The 24,474-nt window shown below is 30.2% G+C and overlaps 1 protein-coding gene across 1 annotated transcript in view; it reads right to left on the bottom strand.

The window, feature by feature from the left end:
• LOC112693239 (transmembrane protein 132C-like) overlaps positions 1-24,146 on the bottom strand; it is a gene marked incomplete at its 3' end in the record, with an annotated part of 55,934 nt that extends 31,788 nt beyond the window's left edge. Inside the window, exon 1 of the mRNA XM_025568221.1 lies at positions 23,420-24,146. Within this exon, the coding sequence (XP_025424006.1) occupies positions 23,420-23,480 (61 nt within the window). The remainder of the gene's footprint in view (positions 1-23,419) is intronic.
• Between the last annotated feature and the right edge of the window lie 328 nt (positions 24,147-24,474).

Genomic DNA, 24,474 nt, shown 5'->3' with positions numbered 1-24,474 from the left:
AGTGGCGTATATAGGAATTAATTTCGGGGGGGGGGGGGATGAAAAAATATATACTAAATGAAGGTTATAAATTAACTTATTTTTAATAACTATGAAAATTAGAATACATAAATTTAATTACAGGACAAAGTCTAATTTTCAAGGTAGATTTGCAAAATTATTTATCACTTCTTCAGTGTTTATTGAAATACTTCGATGAATTGACATGAGATAATCCTGTTAGTCGATTTTCGCTTGTACTATTTCTCAAGCACGACTTCAATCTTTTCAATATCGAAAACGATCTTTCTGATGACGCTGTTGAGACTGGTAAAGTTACTAATATTGACATTAAGCACCATATATTTGGAAAAAAATCAACGGATAGTTTATTAAAAGTATCAATAGCAGATTTGGATTTCTGACGAACCACGGAACATTTGCAATTATTCTGAGGACTTTGTTTTGGACAATTTGCATTTTTTTGATGTGCGAGGATGCACAATCACCCCATACCGGGCAAGCGTAGGTAAGAATTGGGCGTATAATTTGCTTAAAAATTAGGAGAGAGCATTTTTTTCCCATACTAGACAGTTTGGTTTTAATTAATACATAGATTAAAGAAATGCACACGTGGGTCGTACTAACCATAAATTTCGGGGGGGGGGGGGTTGAACCCCCAAAATCCCCCCCCCTATATACGCCACTGGTCAGTACATTTTCAAATACATATACCGGAAAAGTATAAATGAGACATTTGAAGAAAAAGTCATTGATCTAATACGCCACACTCAAAATCGTCTTTGTCAAATACAAAAATATCGATAATGGATGGCTTTGTGATTGTGCAGAAAAATAAATTGTTCAATGTTGCCTGTAGCTTGAAAATAAATAAAATTCTTAATTTTTTTTATCTTCAAAGCGACAGTAGAATATAGCTCCCACCTAATGGCGTACGCTCTACGGGGACACAACAAGACATGATATGTCATAACATGATAGGAATCGATTATGCGACTAAACGATCAGGTTGTTTTTTTGTCGTCTGCTATATAGAATGGGAAACAATGTTTCAGTATGACAAAGCATTTGATCAGCCTATTTTTTTACAGTTAGTATTTGCCAAGGTATTTTACCCATTTCGCTTATTCCACGTGACAGTGATCAAAACACAATTAAAAACGAGTCGACCTTCCAATTTAATGCATTTTAATAAAATATATTATACATCTGCAACCAATAATTTTCATGAATTATTTTAAAAACATAACAATTTATTGTACCGCGCAGGTAGGTGCGTATAATGCACGCACACTGAAAGTGTAAAATTACAACGGTAGTTTAATCAGAAAACAACGTTTCAATTTTTATATACACAAATATAACTATTGACATAAAACACTGTACAAATAAAAGTTCGTAAATTACTTTTTCAAACCGTCAATAATACAACCTCTTGTTCAGCGCACAAGAACCACTACACGAAAAAATAATTTGTTTTTCAATTACCATACCACCGGCGATATGATATGAACGTCCATAAAAATACGGAGATACCAATTTACCGACGCTATGGAATTACTGAGATAAAAATTAGAAAAAAAAAATCAAACGTATAGGCACATATGACATGTGGAAGAGTGGATTTTTATCACATTTGCGAGTTATTTGCGGGAATCGTTCGATTGTTTCGGCCCGATGAAGTTCACCCGAATTTCAATTAGTTTTTTTTGCCTCCAAACCGTTCTACACAACCTCTTCCACATATATATATATATACAGCAGCTGCTGCGTGTACACATGTAATCAGATAAAACGTTCAAGAATAGAACACACACACACGTATTGTCGAGCATGTCGCGCAACACGCACCAACTCGAATGGACAGTAAAAGATTTTTCATTATTATTTTCGACTTGGCAGAGAAACGACGCGTACAAGCTGCTCGTGTCGGGTGTTTATGTTTGTACATCGCACGCCCGTGGTCGGTGCGTGTGATCATCATCATCATCATCATCGGCGGCTACAGTTCAAATCTCTCTCTCTATTTAACAATGCATGCCCACGCGTATAATGATGTCTGTCAAGTGACTTGAACCCCACATATAACACGATATGATGAATTATTATAATAAACGTCTGTACACATATAATAATAATATTTTATCGTACAGTAAACCACTACTACGGTGGTACACATACACACGTATAAGAGTATAATATTCGTTTCTACGTTCACTCCGTTGATGATTAAAATTTAATTAGCCACAGCATCCCTCCTCTTGATGTATACATGTAATTAATTCGCCCCAGGACGATTACGGGGATAAGGAACTAAACTCGGAGATATTATTATACGAGAAGAGGCACGTTAAATCGTATGCCTACTTTTTTAAACGTTGTTGTACGTACACACACGTACACACACAAAGACCGTCTTCGGTGAGGTCTCACGTCGTACAATAATGCGGTCCGGAGAAATCGTTAAAAATACAATGCAGCTCATAATGGCCCATAAGCGATTATGTCTCTTTTTCCCCGTTCGGTTTTTTCTTTCTTTCTTTACCGCTGTATTTTAGCACACGAAAAATGATTACGGCTCCGTTTTGATATATATACAGAGAGGGAGAGAGAGAAAGAGGGTAAATGAGTTAAGGGAAAAACTCATGTTCATTGATAACTTAGTTCCTGCAGACGAACGATAAAAATCTATACGCGTGTTTATCGCACGTATCGTCGTATTGGTCTCATCAACGGCAACGTGAACGGAACAAAATATTTTTGTACTTACGTTTGCTGTGTCTCCTTATATACACGAAGTTTTTACGGCTCATCGATTCTCATCAACCTCACTTTGCAGGTTGTGTTTCCAACGAATAAACGGGTTCGAGAACAAAATCGTGAGTACAACAAGGCGCGCTTCGACGACGTGTTTTCTTCCATATACTTACGAGCAATGGAAATTAATACTCCTCGCGATAATATGCAATGACAATAAAAATACAATAGTAACGGTTTTTCAATTTGGTATAAAAATTTAAGCCATTGAAAATATCATACAAAATAGTTTAGAAACAGATTATAAAGTAAACCAGCAATAATCAAACGAGTTTCTGATCCATTCACACGATGTCAATAAAACAAAATATTCAGACAGGCAAGAACATTTATTGTGTTCCTAGATTTCTGCAATATTTTTTTTAAATCCATTACGTAATACATATTCAATCATACCAAGAACACACATTTAACACCCAAGTAAATCCACGACATTATGTTCGCACATTTATTAATTAGACTATGAAGTGAGAACTTGAGATATTTTTACAATTACTCTATCGCATTCGGGATGCTTAAGTTTTGTTAAATATTAGCAAAATTCTAAATGCTGGAGGATATTCGACTTGAAAATTTCCGTTTTTTTAATTCTAACACTGCATACTAAAGATATATTTTGTACTGACTAGTTCGTATTTAGTGTTTGGTTTTAGTGATATTTACATACAATTCCATTGTCGGTTGAAACCGGATAAGGCAAAGTAATATTCTGCACTATACAACAGTTGTTTAAAAGCGTTTTAATTTTTTAAGACCAATAGGTCTTAAATAAAAAACAATTTTAAACTTAAAGATACATAAGTCAAACAGTTTCAATAAAACTTGTTTGATTTTCAAATATTTACTTTCTCTTTACATTCAGTTTTATGCATTGAAGCAAGATAATATTCAACGTGAAAAGCTTTGTGTTTAAGTTATACAAAGAACACAGTATTGTACTTATTTAATATACTTCAAACACATTTATAGTTCTTGAATTGTATACGTATGTAGCTATAAATATGAAAATAATAAGCAAACAACAAATTGTATTACTATTAATATTTAACAAAAACATTTTAGTTATAGCTTATAAATATTTGAATTTCATACAACACAAATATTATAAGAATTTTAACTACAAAAAATATACAGCTAATTACATGAGATATAATAGGTAGATACTTAAAACCACACATTAATGAAATTTAAACAGTTTGCATATTAAAAATTATGTGAAACAAACATTTTTACACAAATATATTGTTCCTATATAAAAAAAACTCGAATTATAAGCATAAACAGAACATATAAATTAAATATTATTTTGAAGTAAATACTAGTATTTTATCAAAAGCTTTATTTCACTCTTGAAACTAAACCCAAAACTAGCTTTTCTTAAAGTCCAAGGGTTGTTTAAAACATTTCAGAATAACATTCGAGTATTGACAAAAAATATTCATTGTTAAACGGGTCAACATCAACCGTTATCTTTGGATTGTTTCATCCAACGGCATATCATACATGGACCTTTGTTATGTCCTTCATATTATTTCTTTTGTTCTTTAAATTAATTCAACGATTAGCTATTGTTTACTTTTAGGAAACATCATTCCTGTCACGTTCTCTTAGTATTCAATTCGATTCAGAAATAAACAATAATAGGAAAAAAAAAATCTTATGGATTTGTTTTTAATTATCTTTATTATGATATAAATATAGAAGTACTATTAAAAATAAATAATAAATTAATAACAAATCTATGTTTTTTTTAACATGACACAAATACTAAAGCTGAAAATGTATTTGAAAACGTTCATTGATAATTCAACGTTTATTAACTATTAAGAATAAACTACATAAATTAGTGTTAGTGATGTGCCATGGCCCATGGCACATAGCAAAAATAATATTATACATATTTTTTGTATAATACCGTATTATACCAGTATTATACCGTATATAACCTTGCAGTACCTTAAATTTTACGAAATTTAACAAAGGTTATCACTCCATTGTTAATTATGAAATATAAATTATTTTAAAATGGAATTGAAAAAAATGGCTAAAAAGTTAAAAAAAAATGGCTAAAAAAACACATAGTACAAGAATTACTCACCAAATTCACCAAATTAATATTTAGTCATGCTATCGATTTGCAATTATGATATAGGTAACATACGTATGTATTTTATACATAGAAATACATATTTTTTAAATAGAAATAAAAATAAAACTATACTTCATACTTTTATAATTATATACTATCTCATTGTACCTATATATTTACAGTATTTGAATATTAAATTAGTACAATAAATTGATTTCAGGGGCAGATCCAGAGGGGACGAATGGGGCGATCACCCCCCTCCCTCGTTCGCCGTAGCAGACTTTAGTTTTTGACGTTATTACTTCAAGGGTAAATAGAGAAATCTTAAACTATTTTTTTTATACCAAACTTCTACTGGTACTAGGTTATCATTTATATTTATTATTTGGTAATATACTGATATTACAGTTATATACTACTACATGGCTTAAGATATACAGGTTAACTATCGTATATCTAAATTGCATTGATAGCTGACGGTCAGAATGCGTTACTTGTTCAGTACACATTTTCGCCACATCTGTAGAGCGTTAGTAGTATGTGGGGCTATATTATTACAGTAGTTATATGACAAATTCAAATAATTTACCAGAATCTGAGCTTATTAATTTAAAATCAATATAAGGATTAACCAATCCAAATTTACATTCATTTCAATTTCTATACATAGTAGAAGAGTGTTTTGCAAAACACTGCAAACAAAAAAACGTATTTAATCTAACAGTTGAAGATGCTTTAAATATTTCTTTTACATTTCCATGCTTCGAACAAATAATATAATCATATCTATTCTGATACATTTCATTGTGATGCGAATTCGCCACTTTGCAGTTTAATATTATCGCCAAGAAACGAAAAAGAGTAGACAAAAGAAAAAAAATAGCCTTACTAATCTCAACTTAAATAATACAGATTTTTGCTAATTTTTTTATTAATATATTGTTTCTTGTGTTGTTTAACCGCATTATTTAAAAATATTATTAATTTATTTAGATATTTAATTTTAATTCGCACAGAAATTCCACTGATGTTTAAATGCTAAAAATTACTTATTTAATTAATATTGAAAATAAACTCATTTTGTCAAATTTTGAGATACACACTGTTGCAGTTTAAACGACGATATCAAAATTAATATTTTTAATTTTATCTATATCATGTGTATCCATTAAAACCCCCCCCTCCCCTGTTATATTGGTCTGTATCCACCCCTAATTGATTTTAGTAATTTTTAACACCTAAATTCTAAATTAACACAGTTACAATAATATAGTATATTTATAATAATACTGTACTTTATTAGAGATCCATTCTATAAGTACAACTAAAAAATTAATAGTTGAGTTATAAAAAATATCTAAAAATAACAATTTCATTTTTTTTTTTTATATTGTCTGTATAAAATAATTGTATGCCATGTGTATAATACCTTGTATAATACAGTTTCATACCACTGTATAATACAAACTCACATCACTAGCCATGGGTAAATACCGAACGGTTAAATATTTCAAGTGCTCACCGAGTAAATACCTAAGAATATTTTTACATACCCAAAATGTGGGTAAATATTTTTTTGATATTGACATTATTCTGCTATGAGATATTTATTATTATTTTTGTTACTTTATCTGAAGGATATCATGATTTTATTTTTTTTTAAAGCTAGAATAAAAAATCAACAATTTTATATTTTTCTTATATTTTTGTACCTACAGTATGATGAATAGAAGTATTTTCAAGAGTATAAAATGTGGTTTATTCATCTGCTTGGCCACTAAATATTTTATATTTAAGTATTAAGAATTTATGTTAGATTGACGGTTATTAAATTTTATATTTTTACATCATGGATTTATGTAAATATATGATAGGTTATTTATTAGGTACTAATTGAAAACTATAGGAATTTAAAATAGCCAATATTGAATAGTATGGATGTATATTTTTTATGTTAACTATAATTTAACATTATAAAATTATATTTTAAAATATTTTAATATTTTAAAATTTGTATAGTTAGTAACAAAATTTAAAAATACCAAATTTACTATATCAGTTATCTTATTACCAAACCGATCGCTAGTTAGAGAATACATTTGAGTACGCACAAACCTCGATTAATCAATACAAACTAATTATTTTGAAGTATAACATTCATACTTATACACTTCCGTAACTAGTTTAAAATTATTAACTACATTGAAATTAAAAAAGTCTTCTACATGTTTAGTTTCGATACATTTAAAATAAAACTTTAAAATTGTAATCAATATTATTTACTCAGATAATAAATAAACACAGATTATTTATAAAACTACATTGAATATTTTGAGAGTATTTTATTCGTAGTTCTAAACAAAAATATTTACTGTAATCTCTAACCAAGTGGTACTGTCATAAAATATATAATTAATTCACTTGTTAGTTTTTTGAGCTAGACAAGATTCTTTCTGAAGATCGTTAAAGATTGTTCGACGAATAAAAGAGAACAAGGTCTTTGAAATACCATTGGATAAAAATTACAATAACGGAATTTCTAAGTAACCTTCCTTATAAATCACAGAGTATATTGACGTACATTGATTATTGAAATTTGGAGATTCTAGCAAGATAAAATAATCGTTCGGGCTTATATTCTGTATGTAATAAGTTTAATTAATTAAATTTTAACTTAGTTTATGATTTGTAATGGTAACAATGAATAAAATAAATAAAATATATTATAATTTTACTAACTCATAAGATTTTAGGAGCTAAGTTTTCTGAATTTTTCTCATTGGTTTTGCCTTCTAACTAAGGTTTAGAAAAAATAATTTATAATTATTATTAGTTACACTTCAACTCATTAAATGTTCATAAGTTATAACTTAACAGTTGTACATAAATAACCTATACGAAAAAAAATGTGTAATTAAACAATAAAAAGGAAAAAAATAAAACTATAATATCGATAATGATACGAAAACATCTCAAGAAAAAATTAATTTGAACCGATTATCAAATAACCATAAACTAATAAACAAAATTCTAGACAACATTTTAGTACTTAAAAAACAACTATTTTTATACCTTAAATTAAAAATTTATTTTCTAGACATTTTTTTCATTTTGTTGACAAAAAAATGTTTACAACTAGAAAAAAAAGTCGGAAAAGTATGGAAGAATTTATTCAGTAAATTTAAGCAGTAGTTAAAGTGAAGAGGAACAAGAAGAGGACGGATTCCTCCTTCTTATTTAAGGTAAGATTATGCGTCCCTTTTAATTTAAATCTCCAAAGTCCGGAGGGACTTAACGCTAAGCAGCGTTAGTAATTATCACATAAAGTACATAATATATTATCATTGTATTATTGATTAATACATTTGAACAAATGGAAGAAAAAGTTAAGATTACGAAAAAAAAATATTTATAATGAAATAATATATTGCGATATGTAAGAAATAAGTATAAGATAATATTCTCGTTATTTTATGTTAATTTAACGGACACTGTGTCTAATTGTAAACAGATACCCGGGCGCTCGTGTAGATAACAATTAACATTTAAACACGTACACGAACCGTCCGTATACGGTATGAACATAGGTCACTCTGTATCCGACACTCTACACCAACACAATTTATTATTATAATGGCTGTTCCAAAACTGTAGTGATATGTGATAGAGAGCAGTCTTGTCTTATGGACTACCTGAAAAAGTTTGATGGGATTTAGACTTTGGTAAGGGAACGTTCCTTTACCATTTTTGGTGATTATAGTCCCCCTTCGACATTTTCACCACTTTATTAACCACTGGATTGATGACATTTCAAAAACAAGTTTTTTTCAATCAGATATAAGGTGGCGCCACATAAAATATTGTGACGATGCACATATATGTTTCTCGTCGCGATAAGTAAATCTGTATAATATGATATAAAACGAAATGAATTACTAACAGATTATAGGTACGTATGTATTTATGTATATAGAATATTATGCCGAGGATAATCAATGAAATCACAAGAAAATCATACTTGACATATTTAGGAAAAAAGCTGCTACCAAACTTCATATAAAAAATTAGTTTCATCACAAGACTGGACGAATAATATTCAATAAGAATATTTTCATCAAAAACATCAGTACAATGTCAGCCTGGATCATAACTTTTCTGTATGCCTTACTGTGTTACCATTTTAACTTTTGTTTCGTATTATGAACTGTATGTGTTTAATAATAAAATGTAGTTTCTTATATGACTCGAATATATTGTCGCATGTTGAATAATTTATACAATTGTCTTGTGCGCTGAGTAGCTAAATAGTAAACATTTGAATATTGAAAAATGTATTAATTCTCGGTAAAAAAAGATATTTTTCATGTATTTCAGCAATAGAGATTTCTTTTGCCTTTTCATTATTTTAGAATATCATTTGGTTTCTGGGAATAGTAAAAATGATACTTAATATTAAATTCAATTATGTCCTGGTCTAATAGATATATGACACAATAAAGAAAACGTATATGATATTATGGTATTCCTACTTATTTTTTAATAATTTTTTTTTTTTTTTTTAATGAAATTATTATTTTTTTTCTAGTTTATTACTAGATATCATAAAAACGTGTTTGATTTTATATGATTTTTAACTGACTACTACCTTTTTCGTATTTTATGACTATATTAACGGTTTAAATTGTATGTTTTATATTTTCATTGAGTACGGTCATCCCCCAGAGAAAAAATCAATATTAATTTCGATCCTGGCGTATATTTAACAACAAACAATTCTGTTAGAATCTTTCCAAGGAAATAAAAGATTATAAACACAATAATAATAATATATACCTATGCAAAGTAAATTCTACTGTAATAAAGTAAGAATTAGTTGGAATCTGCATGAATATTTTTAAAAAAAATGATATAATTGTATGCAATTTAAATATATTTATTTCGAACCAAAACCAAGATGAGTAATTAATATTACAGTGTACATATTACAATCTAACAAATATTTTCACCAAATATATAATTGCAAATAGTACTAAAACTATTAAACACACCAATCTCAAAATGTTAAAATATCTTAAATGCTCAAGTTACCAAAAATATTTGAAACATTTTAATTACAACAAATAATAACATCTAACATCTTCAGAAATATACACAAAAAAAAAAATAATTAAATTAATTACAATAAAAATAATAACATATTTCTAACTACAATAAAGTTCAATCAGGAAAATAAAATTAATAAATCACAAATTTAACACGCTAAATTAATACTTAAAGTACACATTATAATCCATTCTAACGAAGAAAACTTAACGACCATATTTCATAATATAAAATACAAACAACTAAAATTCAATAAAGGTAAATTGAAATTATTATTAAAAATGAGTTATATTAAAATTTATGAATATCTCCTATAAGTATAAACATTTTCAATAATAATGTCTTAAAATAAAATATATCATGATTATTAGACAAATTATAAAACTGTTATATAGAAAATTAATCTAAGATAATGAGATGGTATGAAATATTGATTAATCATTAAATATTGAGTTTTCATATCAAACATTGTAAGAACATAAACCGAAAACCTGGCCAAAATCATTGATTTTAAAAAAATAGAACTAATGAAATACATGTTATCACATACAGTTTATATAATCTACACAAGCATCCCATCTTACATCACATATTTGCAGGATCACGTTCAAAACAATTTGAGTACTGGAAAGATTTTACGAGCAGCACTCGGTCGGTTTTATTAAGCCTTTTTTAATTTTTGTGAGACGGGTTCAAAATAATAAGTTTCAATAATTATGTTTCGAGAAAAAAACGACATATTTTATGAAGATTTCGGTTTTCAAATCTCAAACGATTTACGATCGGCTCCATCCATTACAATGGTCCCTTTCATAACCGTGACTGTAGGTATTTATTATTCATATGATTCCTACAACGTCATCTCGTACACATTTTTCTCAAATAACAGTCATCAATTAGCATATTTTTTTAAAAACACATTATATCACTCTATGCTTGGTTTTTAGAGCATTAATTGTATACACATAATACGTAATATTGTAAATTAAATGACATATACGGCTAATGGATACAATGTAATTATAGAAAAATGTGTGTGCTAACCACTCAGTGTACTTCACCCGAAAACCTCAAAAAATATCGCGAAAACCCGATGGTATTGATTACTTCAACCGTGATGGAATATTCAGATTGAGATAAAGAGCTATAGTTTAACCAAAAGCGTATTGCCTATGGTTCTAAAATTGATTTCCTTGATTTATAAACTAGTATTCTGGGTCTCAAATTAATAATAAATGCCTAACCCTTGCTACTCTATCAGTAACCACGCGCACACCATACGTTGTAACTATACGAGTTGGCATTTTTTAGTAGAATTTTTATCTCTGCAGAAATTCGAGTGTATTCCACTTGCATGTAATATACTGCGCAACTGCCGCCGTAAAGTGAGTATACAGTAGAAAATACATTATGACGAACGGAGGCACGACGCACGTTTCTCATCGCGTATAAATAACGCACGCATATATCCTATATACACTACTGCTCTCGTCGACTATTAATGGACGCACGCCACTGCCGCCTTCGGTGAGATATATTACGGCTATTCCCCAGACGCGGCGAGAGCAGTCTTTCTCTAATTGACCGGCAGGAACACCGAGAGCTGAGAGGATCGGTTTTTGCGCGGGGGCAAATAATAATAAGGATAATAATAATAGTACATACGAGTATTATTGTGCATATAATGAAATACCTTCTGTACATAACATATACGTGACACGATGGTGCGGAACAATGGAGAAAAGGAAGTTAGTTTTTTTTTTTTTTTTAATTTATTATTTCTCGCGATATCGATGTACATGAAACTAAGCCACAGACTACCACCACCACCACTACCACCTGTCACGTACTCGAGAATGTTGTATACAGATTACGAATGCGCATACATGTTATATAATAAATAGTATAACGTGTATAGTGCCGAAATCCTCTAGACGGAAACAACACGAACAGACAATTTTCATAACCACCAAAGCTGTTGGCTCGGTGGAAGAGAAAGAGAAATAATAATAATAACTAGCGGTTTAGGTTACGAACGTGTACGTATAGGCCCGGTAATTAATATCGTACCGAGCTGCAACCCGCACATTCACTTGTTTCCTGAGCTTATTTTTGAGCTTGATACTGCAAAACACGCAGCGTGTTGACCTGATCGCCTCGTGCTTATTGAACAATACGTGTGCGATGCAGGCGACGGGCTCCCGGCAGTTTTACCGATAATTCTGGAAACGACCTTGCCAAAGAAATCGATTCTTCGGTTTTCGTGACCGATCGAGACAATGGCCGTTCTCGAATTTATAATTTAACACTGGCGAAATATGTAGGTATTATAGAATGAAATTTTGAAAATTTGAATTATAATAATTCGAACCAACAACAAGTAGTAAGCTCCAGAGATATTATATTTTCTCTTGAACGATCCCGATACGATCTCTAATTATCATTATTATTAAAACATTTTAATGTTGTAAATTAGTTTTTGAAAAATCTACCAAAATAGGAGACAAATTTAAAAAAATATGAAACCACGAAAACACCATTAAAAATTAAAACTTATCCCAAAGTATTTAACAATAGGTATATCACAAACGATATTTTTCTCACTTTTTATTACACATTTCCTTTTTCATATTCGTTCTGTTAAAACAATAATCGAATTAAACATAATTATCGAACTCTTCCTAGTTTTTATTTCAAGAGTCTGTTTCGTGTCATTGACTTCATTATAAATGGCTGTATAATTATATCGGTGCGTGTATAAACTATAAAGTATTTCAATTTTATTTATATACCTAACACATAATGATTAATATCCGACAACGTTCACTCGTATACCTAATCGTATATATGTTCTAGCTAAATGATACCATATTTTATGTCCTAATGGACGATTCATGCAGTTAGTATAACAGGTTTCGTTTGATTACCTATGTCACTATAAAAATATGGTCAGTTTATGGACCAAATAAGTAATAGGCTCGATAATAGGGGATTATTTAAATATATAGGGTGGATTTCATTTTCATCTCGACGTTTATTTAAAAAAGTTCTCCATGCACAAACTAATATTTAGAAAATAACAACTAGAAATCTTTCAGTTTTAAAAACAAAAATAATTACGTTCAATTATTTAAAACAATATATTAAATAAATCCTCCAGTAGTATGCGCGAATAACAAAACATTTGGAAATACAATTGTTACGTTTTTTTTAAATTTAAAAGAAAAATTACCAACAGGCGTATGATAAACTACGACGTGTAAAATCTCATTTGTCTATGTACTCTCTAAGACAGGGAGAGAAACAACTTTTATATAAATGTGAGCTGCTCACCATGCGGTTTTCCAAGAGACAGCAAACTATTCAACACACAAATACATTGGATCGTTTAAATTTACTATATAATTAAACTTACAAAATTTATATTAAAAATGGATAAATTTATCAAACTGCAAAAACATAAACAATTAACAATAAAATCAAATACTTAAGTGAGACTTGTATGCATTATACCAAGAAATAAACTTACTTTTATAAGTTAGGGTTTATTATGCACATTGAATCCTTTAATAGATAGATATATCCCAAGAATACAGAAGAATTCAATAGGATAATACTTAATGATCTATCTGCGTTACATATAAAATCTATATTTAACACTGATTAATTGAAGAAAAAAAAACGTTCGTTTAATTTAACAATAGCATTTGCTTTCAGGCGAGACACCTGGAACACCAACTAGAATTATAGCGATTGAAATGGACAGATGACTAACATTTATTTATGACTTTTTTTTTTAGAGACTGAGATATTTTAAGATAACCAATTGTCATTTTTTTCGAATCGTGAAAGGTTAATTGAAGATAAAAGCACAGAAAATGTATTTTGTATCCGTCATACTAGGATGGCTGCGTATGAGTTGATTCCTGGGTACCTGTTTACCTGCACACCGATACCGTTGATTTGATTCCCGGGTCATAAGCTGATACGTACGAGTTGATTCCCGGGTCGCTAAGAGGTATGTACAAGTTGATTCATGGGTTTTTATATATTTTTTTTCAATATTTATTCAAATATTTAGCCTAATAGCATAACCCAAGAAACACCACGAGGAGGTTGGCTGACGTGTTACTCAAAAATGTTGTTATTTTTAGTTGGTTCATATTTTGAAAATCATTCAATTTTTATTAATTGTATCATATTATAATTATTATTTATTAAAAAAATTATTTCTAAAATTTTTTAGTAATTAGATTTTTTTTTCTCGTAAGTTCGAGCGTGTTGTGTGTGACGGTCGAACTCTTTACGGTCGTGCAGTATATTGATATACAATAGGAAATCAACTCATACATACCTAATTTTTTTTTTTTTTTTTGCATTTGGCGTCATACCTAATAATGACTCGGGAATCAATTAATACGCAAAGTAGGTCTCGGGAATCAACTCACTGCGACCAAGATACGTGTGTTTGACCATTAGGCATTGTGTTCGTTCACGTGCAGATTGATTTGAATAGCAATGTGGCGATTGCCGATTGGACCTTTTAATAATGGGACCACTGTTTGTAATTTGAGTTGATAAAATAAATATTTACAATAACAGTAACGATATTAATCTTTAAAACACGAGCCATATTATTCTAGATGTATTATATTATTACATAGTACAATAAAATTTAATACAAATAATAGCAGGAACTGGAAAGGTTGTAGATACAATATTATAAATTTAATTAAAAATGTATTTTATTCAATGTATACCTTGATATTACATTTATATTGATGGTTAAAGGCTCTGCAGACCGTGTTGATATCGGTATTCGGCAGGTACTTAAATAACTATCGGTGAATACGTAAAATAAAGTTAAAAAATTTGGTCCTTCATTAACTAATCCGGGGCAATTTTAAAAAAATGTCTAGGGTCTAAATATTGTGTCAGTCTGACCTTAGTGTGAATTATAAATAATAATTATACAATGATTATTATGGCAAAAAGAGACGATAGCCAAATATTTGAAAACAATAACATACACCATCAATTTTTATCTTCCATCTGTAGATCTCTATGGTATATTCATTTTAACATTTACAAATTAAATATTTAGTAAAACAACCAATATAACAAATCAGTTTATCAGTGTTATGACTATCAAAAGTATTTATCTAAAGCAGAGTTATATTAAATGTCATCAATAATAATTGGTTTTTAATAATTTAAGTCGTATAACTAGAATATGAACATTCTTAAGCACATTAAAAGCTAGTTATGTAATATAAACTAATACATATTGCAATATTAAATTACTGTTTTAGACAAGATATGTACCAATAATTTATTTCTAATAATATAAAATAAAACTAAATCTTATCTTATTCATAAAAAAATGTCTTTCAATACTTGTATAGAAGGATAATAGTTTCTCACGTATACGCATGATAGGTATGTTACTGACAGTGGATGTTGTCCACAACTGAAAATTACTATATTCGGAGTTAATGATAGCATCATTTCAAATTCCAATAATCATAATTTTACTGTTAAACCCGAGATGGATTCAATATTAAGTATTTTTTCACATCTAATTAACCAATTTCGCAACAGAAGATAGAAATAAATCAAAACAGCAATGGAAGTCTCACACGAAAATTAATGTTTGATTTAAGCACGTAGTTAGTTTACTAAATGCTGATTACTTGTTATTCTCGTTTAAACTGAAATAATCCATTAAAAGCGGATACATGAATATAAAATAAATCATGCATCCACTCCATCCAAAATCTAAAAATTATATTAATGTAGCAGTTATAGATAAATAATTGAATATTTATTAAACACAACAAAAATAAAAATACGGAAATATGTATTATAATTAACTATAATTTTAAATTAACTACATCGCTATTTCAGTTTAGTTAAAAATTAAATAGCATTGAAGATTTTTCATAATGCTTGATTATTATCGATTAAAACAGGAAATCAGCCGTAAATATTTTGTTAACATTTTTACTAAACTCGTCAAAAATATTTAATAATCAACTTTTTTCATTAGATATAATTAAATAATAACAAAATAATGATAAATTATTTTAGATTTTTAGCGAATTAAAGAAATTTAATCATACAAAGGTTTATAACAACTTAATTTTTTACCATTAATAACTTAAAATAATAATAAAAAAAAAAAAAATGTTAGACAACACTTCTGACTTTTATAAATTAAATCTATATCATATAATACTAAAAACAAAATATTTGTTTCAGAATTGTTCAATAACTTATGATTAGTGTCTTACGAACCGAGCTATGAATCATTTTTCGAGTGCAAAAACTATTGTGTTTCAATTCTAAAAACAATTAAAAATAACACTTATATACCTATTATATACTCTATTTCCTCCCTTCAAATTTGTTAACATATTTATTATAACTTTCATTTATACCCAAATAAAACATATAGTTCTCTAAAAGTAGTGGGTTTGATTGATTTATATAATACCAGAAAATCATCACAGAAAATAACTGAAATTTTTAACTAGACATTCATATAAAAAAATATAAAATAATTTATAACATTTAAATATGTTCTTACTACAATTTTACAACACTGACCCATAAAAATAAAAACGCAAATGCAATAAAACTTTATTCCACGAAATCCGAGAAAACCATTTAATTCAATACATTTAAAAGTGCAATATACACAAGTAGAACGGGTTTTCATTTTATCAGCAATTGATTTCAATAATGTATTCATTATTAGCTATGATGTAATTAATTATTTTAAACTAAAATGTATTGTTACGAAAAATTACATTTTACATTCAAACACACACACATACTCATACGCGTTTTTTTCTTTCTTGCTCATGTGCATAGGTATTTCTCCATCAAAGAAATTAAACTATAAGTAATCTAGAAAGTATCTAACAAGCACATAAAAATTTAATTATGAAAAATAGTTTTTTAGGAGTGTTCTAAAACAAACTTTTGCAAAGAAAGTTGAAAAAAGGTAAAATAAAAGCCATTTCATTACAGTTAAACTTCCGCTAAAGTTTATCTAAGTAAAAAGTCTCTTAACAATGCGTTATTCAGTATTTATTTTATGCATTATTAAAATTATACATTAAGAAAAATGTTGTTCGCTTTACTTAGAGTAAAACATTAAAGAAAACATATAAATATATTAAAAAATAAATTAAACCTAAATTATATAAAAAGAGCACTAGTCTTAAGGACTGACAATTTAATAGTTATTATAAAGTTTAATTTTAAAAGTATGAAAATTATAATCAATCGTAATTTTAAATATATTGCAAAAGAAATTTTAAAATTAATACTACGAGTATACTATAACTTTTTCAGAAATGAAAATTTAGCTGCTACGTAAATAAACATACTATACAGATTATGTAGTTAAAATAAGTAATAAAATTATTTCTTAGACATGTATAAAATAATATAATAAAACCTTCTTTCGTTATGCCTCAAGGAGCTATTATTTCCCTCTCCTCTTTGAACTATTTGTTAATTCTGCTCCTTCTGTTCTTCTTCATATCAAACTTCTCATATTTGCTGATGATATAAAACTGTAATAACGGATTAACTATATGTCTGATGATTGATCTCTTCACCAACAGGACCTTACTAATTTAGTGTTATGGGGTAAGTTCCTCGGTCTCAATTTGAACATTTCTAAATGTTCAGTATTTTCTTTTTATTGTCCCACTGACAAATTTATTTTCCTCACGTCAGAAATAATATCCCGATTAAACCCTCAGGTGACTCTATTCGTGACCTTGGTTTTTTTGTTCACCCGTGACATATCCCCAACCAATCACATCGAGAAAATTTGTTGTAGAGCAAGACCCCTGGCTTTGGCCTTCATACCTTTGCTGAGTTCCAACTAATATCCCCCCATAAAGTTCTATATTGTGTTCGATTACGGCTGTTCTTTGGAACCCCTCCGACAGTGCTGCTAGCGCTTCAGTTAAACGAGTTCATAGAAAATTCTTCTACATTACTACAGCCTTTGGACTTAATATCCACTACTCTCCTCATGAATACACACCTGTTCTACAAACCCTCCATCTTTCTTCGCTTGATGACCAGCAGTTCGTGGCTAATATCTCCTTCCTTTCCAATCTTATTTCCGCAAAATTTGATTCTCCTTCTTTCCTATCCCAAATCAATTTGAGTTCCTTCAGCATCACTCGTTGTTCTGTCACTTTTCACAACTAACCTTCCTCTAATTACCTTAATAACTTCTCCTTCGTTTGTCTCATACTGACAACTAATGACGACCCCCTAATTTTTTACATAGTGATTTTCTTTACCCACATTTAATTTTTAATTTATTAATATAAATAATGAAAATGTGTACTACTTCTTTATATTATGCATTTTGTACATTATGTTAAGAGCATCCACCAGTATATTTGTTAAAAATAGAAATAAAATAATAAAATAAAATAAAATCAAGTTTTATTCTAATCTTGTTCAGGAAGCATAACTTTAATAGCTAAATTGGTTCTCGATCCATTTAAGTATAAACCAGTAATAAATTATATTTCAAAATGACAACATGCCCTATGTATTGTATATATTATATAAAAACGTATTCTAATGCTATTACTTTTTAAAAATATTAGTATATTGAACCTCTAAATAATTCGATGTTTAAGATGTATTTTTTAAAGATGCCACATTTTATTATGTTGTTCACTCGATATTACTCCTATAGAATAGGAACGATAAATATACCTACATTTTGAAAGTACTACATAAATGTTCAATTTGATGTTTTACCCCCTGGGTTGCATGGCGGGTTACAAATTGGATGATGACATTTCGGCCTATGCGCAGTTCGAACAAAACGTAATGTTCTTTTTTCAGTACTGTGTCTTGACTGTCGAAACTATATCAGTTTCTCATTCGAGTGAACGATCAAGTAATACAAATAGGTTATTTGATATGTTAACTATACAACGCTTTATTCAATATATAAATGAACCGAACATTTTTTAAGTTTATTATTCTTTAATTAATATGATGTAGTAAATTTATAAACTAGAACATCATAATAAACAATGAAGATCACTATAGATTTATAAATAGGAAAAAAAAAGTACAATTTTATATTTATTGAACTGTGATTAATTCATTGAGATAATGTTAGAGGTTCGTTTTGATTTTAACTATAATAATGTTATTATATTAATATAATACTGTTGCGTGTCAACCGTTTGATCGTTATTTCAGTTACTAGTAATCTAGTCAACGCTTGGATTTAGGTATAATGATGAAATAATTAATACTCTTTATGATTAGTAGTTGGTTTATTTATTAAACTGTTAAATTATTCTAAGTACAATAAATTAAAAATAGCTGTTAAAATTCTAAGTCCTAACAATTAAACTTTATAAAAATATTTCTAAATGTTTCTAAGTCCAGACCATGACACACTAGCGTGAAGGTGCTCAGTGTCGCATAGCCAAAACACGTTTGATTTGCCCTTGTTTTCGGGTCCCTTTTATATCTGATATATGCAAGTGTGTGTGTAAATCCCAAGTGTGTGTGAGCTATCTCCCGACTAGCCCATAATTACTGACGCAGATATCCAGGATGTGGTCACTATTGTTTTGATTAACTATTTTTATTTCAATTTCCCATCAAATGATTATATGAACCAATTATATAGAATTTATGTAATTTATCTCACGGGTGTGTTTAATCAATACAGTTGTTCCTTATTGAATGATGTTATGTGATATTTTGTGTGTTATCCTAATAATTATTAATTTGTTTCCTTGTTCAATTCTATGTAGATGTGACGTTTGTGTGATAATGTGTATATTTTAATTAATCCAATTATTTAATATTTAATACATTTAATTTATTAAATGTCTTGTAATGTAGGGTGATCATAGTATTACTGTTATCCAAGTACGTGGGACACGATAATACATAATATACATATTATAGAAATTATTTTACTTAAATTACATGGAAATCTTTGATTAATATTAAGATATTTTAGCTATACAAAGCAAGGGTGCACACAAAAAATAACTATAAACTCACTAATTAACAAACTAAATATTTAATAAGAGTTTATAATTAAATTGAAGATATTGAAGATACATAAATATTTTACTAACAACGCATAAAAATATTTCCAATTGAAATAATAATGGTACATAAAAGAAATTAAAAATAACATTTTCAACGAAAATACCCTAAACAAGTATAATGTTTTAAGTCATTTGAAAGTGACCTTAACTAGTACTAATTTTATTATAACTCTAAAGTTTTTGAAATTGATTAGATAAAAAAATATCAACAGCTAAATAATATTTTTTTTTCAGTATTTTACAATATATAATAAGCAATGAATCATTATTAACATTTCTTGTATTTAATAAAATACATAGTTATAGTATCGATAATGCAAAATAAAATTAATAAATTGCTTATAATAGCACTTGTTAATTTATCCAGAAAAGTTACATTTTTTTATTTATTCCAATAATTGAGTATATTTATGTCGGTACTAACACGATTAGTTTTAAACCAAAATGGGCATTAAGTAATCGAAATCTTATAATGATAATAAAAATTATTAATACTAAAATCTATATTTAAGTAACTACACTTCATTCTATACTTAATCTCATTAAATATTAAAACAATATAAATCTTTGGATATAATTACGTCCGATTAATATTTTTATTTTAATCAAATAACTACTCAAACATTAATCAATCTTATGTAGATACAAAATGTTTATATAATTCTTTCAAATAAAATATAATAGATATAAAAAGCAATATAGAAATAAATCTAATGTATATCTGAAACAGGATGTATCCGATGAGCGTTGACTATTTGATTAGATTCATGATGATTTTTACGTGGGTTCTTGAAATATTATAAGAAATGCATTCAAAATGCGTAGGTTTCGTCAAGAGATTTTAAATGTAATAATTTTTGTCAATTTAACTGTAGCTACTAGCTATACAGCCTAAAATATATGCGATTAGACATTAAATGTTTTCAAAAATCAATCATACATTTAAATTGTAATTCCCGAGATTTTTACTTACATTTTTTTCGAAACACTCTAAGATTTAATTTTTGGATCAAATAATTAATTAATGTAAATTATTATTTGTTTTTACCAATAAATTAAATAATTATACTTAATAATTAATTTATTGATCGTTGTTAAAACACTAAACATCTATAAATTTCATTTCAATATTGGTACAAATAAAAATGAATTATTCTTATTGTTTGTGTCAATAATTAATTAATAATTATAATAATCAACATTGTTAATGAAGACAGCAATGCAGTTAAATGTAATACCGTGAGTGATTTGCACTCTAACACTGCAATGCACGGATTTGTCATGTGATGAATATGCTGAATCCATGACAAATATTTGGAGGCAAAACAAAATGCACAGCGATTGTCGATGGCCAAACAAATACCTATACTGATGACCATTAGTGGCGATGACTACTATTTCCATAAACGGCGAACCGCGACTCTATTGGGAGACGCAACTATGTCGGTACATTTACGCGGTAAGAAGACCCGTCCGATGAGAGGGTCCGTAGGGATAAATCAAATAATATAACGTGATAAAATCGTAATATAATCGTAATGGCAATATTATATCCTCACTGTGGTGTGTCGGGGCCAAAAGAACGGGTATGAAAGATTTTTCAAACACGTGTGTCTGTTACTCGCAGCGTTATACGTTTATATTTTAACGCGTCATCCCTTTTGTGTGGTCCCGCCAAATACCGTAATATTCTCTCCAGGAGAGCCTGAGAGATCGTTTAGAGACGACAAGGATATCGTTGGTGGCGAGAGCCACGAAACGTATATAGAGAAACAGGATATATTCTAATATCACTTGGATAATTGGCTATCCTCTTTGCTTAGTTGATTGACATATGAGCTAGCGAGTGCGCACGCTCCCCCTCGACCACGAGTGGCGTCCCGCACGTCAACATATAGTATGGCAGTAGACCACTATAATGAATAATAATAATAAGAGAGAAAAAAAATAGTAATAATAATATTACAACTACACGCCGCAGCTTACAACCGTGAAAACGTTCGTGTCGAGTGTTTACTGTTATTACCACTACCCGCACCCGTTTTAACAGCCGCGGTACTATGCAGGATATATTGGGCGAAATCCAACGGGAACACAACGCGCGAGAGAAATATTCGAAATTCCAACGTAACTAAATGTTGTTGTTTTCTTTTTCTGTACAAACAACGGGAGGTTATAAATGGCGACGACCCCCAGGATCTTGTCAGTCCTACTCAAATATTATCGATAAATTAACCAGAGTTTCTCACATTCAAACGCACGGAAAATTAAAATAATAATGTAGGTACTGTTATGTTTAACACCGGTCGTATACTACATACCGTTTACACATAAAATTTCGTATCGACCGCACTGATAAAATATAGTCAATTTATATAATACATGAATGCCTATAAAAAAAAAAAAAAAAAAATAAAAAAAACAATGGCGAAGTACAAAAACCCTCAACCCTCAAGTATAAAAAACTGGGTCATGATTTTAAGTTCCATATATTATTATATATTTTATGTTTTTTATTTGACATTCATTATATTATTATCAAAAGTTCCAATAATAATATGGGTAAACTATATTTCATTCTGACCTTTTTTTTTTTTTCATACATTTTTTTTTCATGAAGGCTCATGTTAATTTTGTCTAGATTTGGATAACATTCGATTACCGCGTATTTTAGATTATACTCACATTACACACCCTTTCAAAGGGATTTACAAGAAGAACCACGTAAAACAGCTGTTTTACCAGTACCCGACGACCGTATTTTGAAACGAACCGAATTTTAATCGCTTGGGATTTGAACCGTCAGCCAGACGTAACAAAGCATATTGTTATACACATCGAAGTTTGTACGTGTTAAAGGCAGATCTCGATGCAAATTACCTCGGTTCGAATCTACCAATCGGGATACAATTTGATTAAACTAATGCGAATACACTGATTTATACACGTATCTTAAATCTGGAAGACGGAATGATTAAAAAAAATGGTTTTATCGATAAGTGTCAAGGGAGATTTTGAAAATTACGTTGTTGTCCTTAGTATATATTATATATAAACGCCAGTGGAGAGGCGACGAGAAAAACGATCGGAAAAAATCTCCGAAAAACCGTTGGGCGAACGAATCGATTCTTCTACCGCAAGCACATTTAGCATCGAGCCCCACCCGCCCCGACAGTCGGCGACTGCAGAGCGCGACGAATGCACAACAATACGAAACCGTAGCACAGCTTTTGGCGCGTTGGAGTACACTAACGAGATAATGAAATAAAACAAAACTTACCGATCGTCGAGGAGTGCAGCAGCAGCACCGAAATCGCGAACATCGCCGCCGACGTGCTCATTGTCTAACCGCGGGTGTGTACGACCACGAAATCGCCGAAACTCTTCCACACGGACTTTTACGCCGGTTTTCGCGGCGCCGACGCGGGCGTCCGGACCGCCATAATAATTCCGCGGTAACGTGCAACAACGAAAACGTTAACGATCGCTCGCGACGGTCAATCAAAAAAGAAGAGAGATAACCGACTAACGTGTCCGACGGCGCTCGTATTACTTGTTATCGGTTCGATTGATTTAATTATGGCGTAGCCGCGCGATGTTTGTACTACAATGTAACGTCGTTATCATCAAACGGACCGCACACACGCGGCGCGCGCGCCGACAAACGCCACCGCCGGTACCTTATCAACGGCGAATGTTTTTAATTCGAAAATATTTATCGATATCGCACGGCCGAAGCGAACAAACAATAATTGAGGCGCGCGCGCGCACTTCACCCGACTGTCGGCAGTGGACTACGGCCCGCGTAGGAACGGGTAGGTAGCAGAGCCGCGGTAGTAGGTACACAATAGTAATAGTAGTAGTGTCGATGGCGGCGGCGGTGGAAGTAGTAGAACCACGGTCGTAGTAGTAGCGGCGGCGGTTCGCCCAAAGAAGACACGGTCACGTGGGGGGAAAACGCGCGCGCTAGTCGTCACGGGGCGAATTACACACTGCCGCGGCCGTCGTCGTCGTCGTCGTCGTCGGCACTCGGCCGGTACCGCTGCGCTGCGCGGCGGCGGCGGCGGTGACGTGCGTGCGTGCGCGCTGGTGTGCGTGTGTCCGGACCCGCCGCCGTCGCTCCCTTCGGAATCAAGTATTGACCCGAGAGAGTGCGTACGCGACCGACGTTCATGTATGTGTCTATGTGTGTATATATATATTTATATATAATACAATTTATATACTTTATATATTACTACGTACAAACGCGTACGAATGGGCCCGCGGCGCCCCCCCCCCCCCCGACGGTCCCACCCGCCGGTACCTCGACGATCGTACGTATTATGGACGCGC

This window comes from Sipha flava, unplaced genomic scaffold, assembly GCF_003268045.1.
Source record: "Sipha flava isolate LNK unplaced genomic scaffold, YSA_version1 82_pilon_pilon, whole genome shotgun sequence".
NCBI lineage: Eukaryota > Metazoa > Arthropoda > Insecta > Hemiptera > Aphididae > Sipha > Sipha flava.
Note: the sequence above shows the minus strand (reverse complement) of the source record. Positions and strands in the feature narration are given on the sequence as shown.